Source organism: Oryzias melastigma, linkage group LG23 (genome assembly GCF_002922805.2).
Source record: "Oryzias melastigma strain HK-1 linkage group LG23, ASM292280v2, whole genome shotgun sequence".
NCBI lineage: Eukaryota > Metazoa > Chordata > Actinopteri > Beloniformes > Adrianichthyidae > Oryzias > Oryzias melastigma.
In genome coordinates, this window is record NC_050534.1 from 18,920,181 (window position 1) to 18,930,389 (window position 10,209).

Genomic DNA, 10,209 nt, shown 5'->3' on the forward strand with positions numbered 1-10,209 from the left:
TTGCAACCCAGTGGTACTTCCTATATGGAACACGGAAGTAGGGGGGCTTGCTTCGTCCAGTTATTTTATATACAGTCTATGTTAATGACCCGATGTTATCTTACATCATTTTGACAAAATATATTTCTGTGGAGAGTAAAATATTAAAAGTTATTTAATGTTTAAATTGATATATTCTGGAATAATATTCCTGCCTTTTTATTATTCATAATTATGTTTAAAAGTTACATTTTTTACGTTTTAAAAGTTGGCATTCTGATAGATTTTTTGACTATTTTGGCATTTACTAAGATTTTTTAGGCTATTTTGGAGTTAGGTTAATATTTACACATTAGCTGTTTTGGCTAATTTAAGCTTTTTCCCGTTTTTTTAGGATATTTGAAGCTTAGCTATTTTTTCAGCTAAATGTTAGCTGCTTTGGGTGACCTACGTTTATTTATATTTTTGTTTTTGTGTTTTTGATTTATTAGGCATTCGGCTAATATTTAGCTAGCTATCACCTTCAGCTTTTTCAGCTATTAGCTTCAGTGATTTAAGCTATCACCTTCAGCTTTTTCAGCTATCAATTTCAGCATCTTCAGCTGTCAGCACTAGCATCTACAGCGGCCAAATTCAACTTACAGCATTCACACTAGCACTATCGCAGCTAATTCTTTATATTTAGCTCGTAATTATAAAAAGTTATGGTTTGAAAGTTTTAAACATTTAGTTTTAGAGTGTTTAATAAATGTTTATCCTGTTAAGCTCCCAACCTAAGTTGTGTTTTGGTCTCTCGTGCGATTGAGTTTGACACTCCTGCTTTACTCTGAATATGGATTTATTGCAACAGTTGTTCACACAGACCATAATAATAATACAGAATATTCATCAACCGGCTGTCTAATGTTATTTTACAGATTATAAAGTTGTGGATTTAATATTATATTTATAAAATACCAGTTTTAATTCATTTTTTATCCATCACACCTTAAAGTTCAGACGAGGTTGAAGTTAGAATCTGATTTTTTTAGCCTCCACTTTGACAGTTATGGGTTATATTATCATGGCTCCTGCATCAAATCTAGTAAAAAATAAAGTTTAAAGAAGATGCAGAGATTTTATAGAGGATGAAGATAAACGTTATCCATAAAAGTTTAAAGAAAACTGAAGGCTGAAAAATAATCTCTGCTTCAGCCTCGCACAGGCCAGTCCCTGAAAATATTGTCTTTGTATGTCATTAAACTGATCCATAGCCTGATAAAAGTTGAGGAATCACTAGTTTGTCCACATCTGGGTTTTAAAGATGAAATAACAACTGAATGGACGAAGGCTCAAAAGGACAAGCGTCTTCGTCGAGCTGGATTTCATAATCGATAACCAGGTTTTACCATCCCATGCAAAGCATCCGGCCATTCTTCATCAGGACCGCCGTGACTCCTCTCTTGGCAGATTCCAGCTGAGACGAGGAAAACGAAGACGTTCATGGATCTATTTGTCTGGATTGGAATGGAGCGGAGCAAGAAGCTTGTAGCTTCTACATCACAGCTACAGGCTTTATCCAATTACATTTTCACAGATTCTTTTTGTTTTTTATCTTTTAATATTTTGTTGATTCTGATTTCCTGTTCTAAATAAAAGCATAAATGATTCTGTTTAATTTAATTTGTAGTGAAAAGACAAACATGTACCAACCATTAAAACATAATTTATTAAATAATAAAGTGTTTGAATTGTTTATTTATGAATTGAAGTAAAACAATGGAGTTGTAGAAATCTGTATCTGATGGTGGGATTGTGGGTAATCTGTTGTTTTTTCTTCTCTTTCAGTGAGTTTATGCGCTCCCTCATCAGCAGCATGGACTTCCGCTCCCTTGAAGTGAGGCTCTTCAAAGCCAAGGTAAGAACATGTTTGTCCTCTTGAATCTGTCGAATCCTCAAAGCTTCAGATTCACTTTCCCGTCTCCGGCTGTGATCACAATCACGTAAATGGAGGCGAACTCTTTGATTCCGAAAGCGTGCTTTAGCCACTCAGACCCCGTGCATGGAAATGAGGGAAGGAAGCCAGAGGAGAGAGAAGGGGAGCTTTTCCCTTTTCAGAGATTGGAATTGGCCTTAATCTCATTAAAGAGCCCAGCGGCGAACACGCCGTCCACTCCGCCCAGCCCTGTAATCAGCCCGAGACACACGGCTCATCTCAGACGGGCCGGGCTCGAGCCGACCAGCTGGCCGCTGGCGAGCCGGCCCGGCCCTCGGTCGTGCCAGGAGGCGCTGAGCGGCTGAAAAGCGAGGAGGAACTTGAAAGAGCGCGGGCGTGGAAGCTGAGCCTTCGGCCAGGTAGGGAGGCTTTGTAATTACAGAGCTGTTAGGGATAGGGTTGTTAACTGGAGAGGCTGTTGTTGAGGTGGGGGGTGGAACAGGCTAATTGCCACACGGATTATTCCTATCCCCTCCTTTTCTGCCCCCCCTCCCAACAATTATTACCTAGCCTGCATTAACTGTGCAAACAGGTGCGCTGAAAGGAGAGTGTGGTAATCTGAGGCTGCGCGCCACAATAACACGCTGTCACACATGAACATACTCCCACACACCCACAACAAGTGCTGGGACCTTTAAGGAGGGGGGGTTGAGTACCACCGCACTGCCACAGTTCATGAGCAAGGCTCGCCTGCAGCTACAGTCAATGAAAACTACAGGGAAACGCTCGTATATTCGGGTTTCAGTCGTAGGAAACACACCTCTAAACTTAAACACATGGAACTTTGACCAATCAGGGGCTCTGATTTGGTGGTGACATCCGTTTTTGTTCACAGAACCGTGAAGAAGAAATTAATAACTGCAGTTCGTTTGTGTCTGGTCAGAATTATACGACACCAAGTTTTTCATATATCCAAATAGAGAGAAAGAAAGAAAAAGATTCACCTATTTGCCCCACTTTGACATTGTGCACCAAGACATAGTAAACAGTAGAAGAAGCCCCTCCCTGCTTGCCCAGTGTGAACACTGTGGGCTAAATGGGTTCAAGAATGATGTGAATGTTGCTTTAGAGTTTAAACATCTCACTCCATATACTTGTTGATTATGATTAGGGTAAGTTGTATCATTTTTCTTCCGAATACAATTAGAATCCAACCGTAGATTAAAACTTCACTATTTGTTCCAAAAAAGGGATTTATTCTCTTCTAATGTTTGACAAGAACCCACAGTTCAAACGTGTTCTTATTGTTTGGAAGGAAGCCTTAAAACATCAACGATATCAAAGGAAAAAGAAGAGGGAAAAGGAGCCCTTTCACTGTGAGAGCTGAACACTACACCATCCTCTGGTCGTGATTCTGTGTGTCAGAAATGTGAGACATTCTTAGGAAGAATTGAAAAAAACGTTCACACAGCAGAGATCTCATTTCAAAAGATGAGAACCAAAAAAAATAACGTGCTGATAAAATCCTTCAGATCAACTGAACAATGAAAACTATGACATTTCTGAACCAAAACGTTTTTTATTGCATCCAAAACTCACTTGTTCTGATTGGCTTTAGCCTAATTTAGTATTTATCATAGTTTTACTTCATCTGATGATTTTGTTCATTTTTACTATTCACATAAGTTGATTTTACTTAAACTTTTTCTTGCTTTTATGGTTTACATTCTTTAAATATTAAAGACTGTTTCAGGGGCAGCATTTGAAACAACAAAGAAACAAATTTTTTTTCCGTAGGAAGACCTGCCTATTTACAAAAACAATGTGTATTTTAAATGTGTATCTTTTTTTGTTTTTAGCAGAAATGTAGTTGCCAAATACTAAATTTAAAGATATTTTAACCCTTGAACCTTTTAACCCTTAAGGGTGAAAGTTGATCATGGAGGAGAAAGTGTTTCCAGTTTGTGTCCAGCTGGAATTTTATGACACCAAGTCTTTTATATATCAGAGTAGAGCTGTGAACGAAAAAGCCTAGAGCAGCGGTATCAAACTCTATCGCACAAGGGGCTAAAATCCAAAACATTAAAACATTTTTAAAACTTTAAACTCATAACTTTTTAACATAATTGTGAACTATATATTTATATATATAGCATTACCTAAAATAATGCTAGTGTGAATGCTGTAAGCTGAATTTCGCTGCTGAAAAAGCTAGTGCTGATAGCTGAAGATGCTGAAATTGATATCTAAAAAAGCTGAAGTTGATAGCTGAAATCACTAAAGAGGATAGCCAGCTAAAATATTACCTAAATGCAAATTAGCCCAAAAAAATCTTAGGTTTGTCAAAACAGCAAGCATATAGCTGAAAAATTTGCAAAACTTGAAAATATCCTGAAAAATGAAAAAAAGTCTAAATTAGCCCAAAAAACGCTACCATGCAGCTGAAATATTAGCTAAACTCCAAAGCAGCCTAAAAAACCTAAATAAGCCAAAACAGCTAGCATGTAGCTGAAATGTTAGCTAATCTTCAAAATAGCCTAAAAAATCGTATTAAATGCCAAAATAGTTCAAAAAGCTATCAGAATGCCAATTTTTAAAGCTTTAAAACTGTAACTTTTTTATATAATTATGAATAATAAACAGACAGGAATATTATAGAATAAATCAACTTAAAAATTAAATAACTTTCAATATTTTACTCTCCATAAAAATATATTTTGTCAAAATTATTCAAGTTAGAAATAAGCGCATGATAACATCTGGCCATTCATACCAATAAAATAAAATGATCTGGAGGGCCGGATCCGGCCCCCGGGCCTTGACTTTGGCACATGTGGCCTAGAGAGAGATTCTACACATTTTGCAGCTATTAAGCAGTAGAAAAAGTAAAAGAAGCCCCACCCTGTTTGTCCAGTGTGAACACCATGGGCGTTCAAGAATCCACGTTCAGCTTGTGTTTTCTTTCTTGCTTCCTGCAGCAGCTGTTTCTGTTCCTCCTGGAGGAGCAGCAGGCGGATGCGGGCCTTCAGCAGGGCTTCATCAGCGGCGAGCAGCTCCTGCTGGAGCTGAAGGCCGGTGGGATCCATCTCGAGCAGGAGGCGGTCGTCAGGCTGGAGCTGCAGAACATCCCGCCTTTGGACCTGCTGGACTTCCTGGCCTACCTGCCGCTCTTCATGCTCATTCATAAATCCGTCATCTCCAACCCGCTCAACGACTCCAGACATTTTTAGACTCTTTGATTTCTCTTTAATATACTGTAACTTTTCAACTGTTCACACGATCAACATAATTCCAGTAGATTTTAAAGAAGAAAAGCGGCTCATTCCGCTTTTCTTCTTTAAAATCTACTGGAATTACGTTGATCGTGTTCACTTTTTTTGTAAATCAAAGAACATAAATGCTGGAGATGTTAAAGGGTGAGCAGTTTCCTTCAGAAATCAATGTCTGTGGATTTGACAGTTTTCCCTGATAATGTTCTTGGAAGCCGGTTTCCATGACGCTTAACTATTCACCACAATAAAGAGGTCTTATCAGCAGAAATGCAGCTGCTCAATGTTTGTGCTTTGTTTGCAGCATATTACCAGCAGCTTGTGTTCAATAATGTTCAATTCAAATCCATAAAAGAAGAGAAGAAATAATAAAAAATAAATATATTCAACTGTTTGGAGTCTTTAATTTCTAAAGTTAGATTTGTTGCAAATTTCTCCATTAAGTGTTTTTGCACTTGTAATAATAAGACTTGTGAGTCTAAAAATGTTTTGTATCTGTAATAAAATAATGTTTGTAAAATTATTTTTGTTCACATAAAAAAGAAATTGTCCGTCTGTAAAAAGTGGGTCTGGGTTGATCAAATCTATCTGAAAGCTAAAGTCCGCTAGCTTGATGCTAACATTCAATGGTATTTCCCATAGGACGGCTAATGCTAACGTTCGGTCGGCCTAAGCATACATTACTGATCAAATAAGCAACTATATATAATCACAAGCATTAATTTTTCAAACTCTTTAAAAGAAATATGTTTTAAAGAAACAATTTGTGGTCTAAAACACGTTATGTTAATTCATACTTTCTTCTTCTTCTGGAATAAAGTGCAATGTTTTAGCACGATCGCCACCTAGTGGCCAAACTGAAACGCCCTCTACGATGATCTAAGACAGGGGTGTCAAACTCAATCATACAGGGGGCCAAAATCCAAAACACACCGAACAGGATAAACATTTATAGAACACGCTGAAACTACATTTTTAAAACTTTTGTCTTTAAATTACTATAAATAAAAACAGGCAGGATTATTATTCCAGAATAAATCGATTAAAACCTTAAATAACTTTTATTATTTTACTCTCCATAAAAATATATTTTGTCAAAATTATACAAGTTAGAAATAGGTGCAAGACAATATCGGGCCATTCATAATAATAAAATAGAATTACCCGGAGGGCCGAATCTGGCCCCCGGGCCTTGAGTGATCTACGATGATGAAACCCAAGTTACAAGTACAATTCTTTTGCTTCACAATAAATCATCCAATCAGCTATTTACTGTCACCCCATTGGTGTTCTCCTTGGGCCAGCCAATCGGTTGATATCCATCTTAGAGGTAAAAAATTACGTTCACAAAGGAGAAAAGACATAAATTATTATTAGAATTATAAATTAAAAATAATTAAAAGTTTTTTGTTGCAATATTGTAGTGAAATATATCTTTCACCATTTAGATGCCATCGATGGACTCCGCTTTTAAGAGGTAGGGGTGTGGCCATCTTTAGCTATTTTAACACAGAAGTATTTTCACTTAAGTACAATTTCAATAGGGCAGTATTACAAAATACTACATCAGATTAGTCTGGAACTGTGTAGGTGACATCACAAGAAGGGATACTATCAGTGAGAAGTGAAATGATTCTGTGGAAACATATAATAAAATACGTGGGAGTGACAGGAGAATGTCACTTTCAGCAAACTCGCCTGTCAAGTTAGGAAAGGATCGATGAAAATCCATTGGAGGAATTTTCCTTTTGCAGCAAAAGGCGTTTTATTTATTTTGGAAAATTGAAGATGGCAATCTCTTCCTGGGGTCAAAGGTCAATGAAATGTAGACTTAAGCTGGCGGCATGTGTGTGAAATTTTGTAATCATTTAGATTTTTTTTCTAGAGTCAATTATGCAGATTTATCCAGATCCTGCAGCCAGATTTTCCATTGTTTTGTCCCAGCTTTGCCGATTAGACACAGCCGGACTCTCCTCCCTTTTGTGACAAACCTCTGTGGGGACAAACATAATAGACTTCCAGAATCTTCCAGAAGGAAGCACATGTCAGTGTGAAGACACAGCCTGACTTGTTTTCTCCATCAGCTTTATTCTAGTTTTATCAGACAATTATTGATTTTTTATGTCTTCAAATAAATTAAAACTTTATTTATTATTTATATTTAATCAATTTAACATCTAAAGATTTCCCGTTTTCTTGTTTTGCATCCTCCCTTCTCCCGCGCATGCGCAGCTGCACTTCTTTCCAGGTGTTTGGGTCACCTTTGGGCACACGCCTCCACTCCACCACCTCCAGACCCCTCATTCCTCATTAAAGCAGCCACGCGCCCTGACGGCAGCCCTCGCCCTACCTGTCAAAGTCAGTTGTGGAGAAGCGCTCCACCTCCCAGGCTGCTGACCGCTGGACTCCGCTGATCCAATTAGGAGAAGAGCGGAAAAATGCTCCATCTTTTGGTTCCTGTCTAAAAAAAATGCAACTTTCCCCCCCTCTTTTTATCCATTCTGGTCTCGCGAATCAAGACTAAAGTTGGATGGTGCCGATGGAGTAAACTTTGGGTAGAAAATCTCGTGCGTAAAAGCGCGGGATTGTGCGTAAAATCCGCCTTTTAGGTCGTTCAAAATCATTTTTATCCTTCTTTTTTTATTATTTTTGTTTTTTTAACAATGTAATTGGATGACCCACCCCACCCCCCATCAACACACACACAGACACGCGCAAAGATCTCAGTAGCATGTGGTTTTATTCTTGGACTACAGTGTAGAACATCTGAATATAAGACTTCTCGTTTCCATCATGGGAGGAGGAGGACATCTGACGGCGTAAAGGTTCGATGCTTCTCCGTTTGGACAACAGCTGCATAAGTTTTTTTGATCATCGTGACACGACATGACGCAACATTTTTTTCTCCTTTAAATAAGACACGTTGGTGCTGGATAATCAAACCTCCGGGAGTCTCAGACTCCTGGAAACCTCGTGAACAGAAGAGTCCCAGAATAATAGACTACAGCGTCTACATATAGAGGCAAAGAGGTCATAGAAGCAACTCCGCAATATATAGACAAAATATATACAAAAGGATGTGTACAAAAACATCTATAAATCTCTTACATACAAAAATATTTTAATATATTTCCCAAAAAAGCGTTTAATATAGAATTTAATAGAATAAATCGGCGACTTGGAAGCATTTTTCTGAACTGATGATGATGATTGGCATAGATGAAGAGCTTTAAATAGTGTTTTGGAGTTTGTGGTTTTCCTGTGGACAGACCCAAGTCTCTTTAGTCCTTTGGCGCTGGTCTGATTTCCACAAAAAAGTTTTCAGGACCTTCATGAGAGGACCAAAACGCGCGCGCGTAAAGTCCAGAATGTGGATTCTGTGAGGAGAGAAGGAGATGTTGAGTCACATCTGAGTTTTTGGGGAGGATTTTCTTTAGGATGATCCTGTGGTTTTCTCACCTGAAGAAGCTCAAAACCAGTTGGTGAAGTCCAGAAGCTCCTGCTCCTCCGGGCTCAGCGGGTCGTAGGAGCCTTCATCAGAGGAGTAGGAGGACACGGGGGAGCCCGTCATGGAGTTCATGTCCGCCGCGTATCCCTGCGACATGGTGGGCGACAGCACGCCGGCCTGGAAGGCGGCGCTCACGGCGTCGTGCTCGTCCAGCAGCTGCTGCAGCGCGCGGATGTACTCCACGGCGGAGCGCAGCGTCTCCACTTTGCTCATCTTCTTGTTGGCGGCGCCGTTGGGCACGTGCTCCCGCAGGGTGGCGAAGCCGTTGTTGACCAGCTTGACCCGGTTGCGCTCGCGCTCGTTCCTGCGCGCCACCGCGTGCGGCTGCTGCTGCGGGAGCGAGTAGCCGAAGCCCGCGAAGTTCAGCCTGCGCTTGCAGCGCAGCAGCTCCGGGGAGGAGGAGCGCTGCCTCTTAGGCTGCTTGGATGCAGACTTCCCGCTGCTGCTGCTGCTGCTGCTGCTCCCGCCGGGGCTCAGGTGGATGCTCTGCGCAGCCGCAGCGGAGAAGAAGCACGCGGGCGGAATCAGCTGCTGGTGACTAATTTCCATTTTGGCTGTGAGGTCCATCCCAGCGAGGAAAAAAAAGAAAATCAAAAAAACCAAAAAGTTGACAGAAACATAAAGGAGGGAAGCGTCTCCTGGCGGTGCGTCCCGCTCGTGCCGTTCACGTGGTGTGGCCGCTCCGCGGGGCTGCTGCGTGGCGCGCTTCTCAAAGCTGAAATGACTCCTTGAAGAAAGACGCCACTGCTTTTCAATGCGTTTGGCTGAGGGGGAGGCCACGCCCACTGGTCGCGTGGATACACCTTGGGCTCCTGCGCCGGTGCAGCTGCGCGCGCCAGACGCGTGCCACTTCAAGCACTAAACAAACAGCAGTTTTTTTTCTCCATCAGTCACAGCAGAGAGGTGCGCTCCACGGAGCGGCGCGCTTCCAACAGGAACTTTCTGATTCCAGAAAGGGTGCGCTCCTAAAATAAATAAATAAAAAAAGTAAACATTTGGAAACTCTGTTGTAACTTTGGTGCAGTTTCATTCACGCACAATTTAAGCGTGAAAATGTGCTAAATTTACAAGTAAAAAGTTTGAATGGGCGCAATTCAAGAAATTCTTACCTTGAATCTTAATACTGGAAATTTAAATGGTTCCAAAACGCGTAAAAACGCAGTGGAAACCTTTATCTTGGATTGTTTTCGTCTGAGTGGACGTGGACACAACCTCAACCCAAGTTTCCCTCTATTATTTATGTTTGCTTTATCCGCAGCCTCTTCATGTAAATCAGCTCCTCGTTGTCACCGCGCCCCCGCGCTTTCCAAAGGCGCGCGTAAAAGTCGAACTATTGTGCGCCGCGGAGCGCATTTTCCACTGGGACTCTGGAGCCACGCAGGGATAACGAACACTGCGTGCGTGGGGAGGGTGTCGGAATGAAGCTTTGTGGATGATTGGACCCCCCTGGTGAGCTTACAGTGGCGCGTTCTTCAATTATTGGCGCAGAAACTCACAGCGCGTGTGCAAATGTGTCTATTTCTGCGCGCTCGAGAGGC

At 40.8% G+C, this 10,209-nt stretch overlaps 2 protein-coding genes across 10 annotated transcripts in view; one reads left to right on the plus strand and one right to left on the minus strand.

Moving 5' to 3' along the window:
• The window catches only part of LOC112159060 (proline-rich protein 36), a 93,641-nt gene extending 88,084 nt beyond the window's left edge, over positions 1-5,557 (plus strand). For 6 of the 9 annotated variants that reach the window (XR_004947160.1, XR_004947158.1, XR_004947159.1 and 3 more), the window contains 3 exons: positions 1,807-1,876; positions 1,972-2,313; positions 4,873-5,008. Coding sequence is in view for 2 of the 9 variants with exons in the window: in XM_036210225.1 (XP_036066118.1) it covers positions 1,807-1,876; positions 4,873-5,124 (322 nt within the window). In the remaining 7 variants the exon portion in view is untranslated. Of the gene's footprint in view, positions 1-1,806; positions 1,877-1,971; positions 2,314-4,872 lie in introns of those variants that run through there. The other 3 variants (XR_004947161.1, XM_036210225.1, XM_036210226.1) reach the window with 3 other exon arrangements.
• A 2,241-nt stretch (positions 5,558-7,798) lies between these two features.
• On the minus strand, positions 7,799-10,164 carry ascl1a (achaete-scute family bHLH transcription factor 1a). Its single transcript, XM_024292961.2, has 2 exons — positions 8,623-10,164; positions 7,799-8,540 (listed from the first exon to the last, which is right to left on the minus strand). The coding sequence occupies exon 1, from the start codon at positions 9,236-9,238 to the stop codon at positions 8,633-8,635; it is 606 nt and encodes a 201-aa protein (XP_024148729.1). The 5' UTR covers positions 9,239-10,164; the 3' UTR covers positions 7,799-8,540; positions 8,623-8,632.
• Positions 10,165-10,209: the final 45 nt, after the last annotated feature.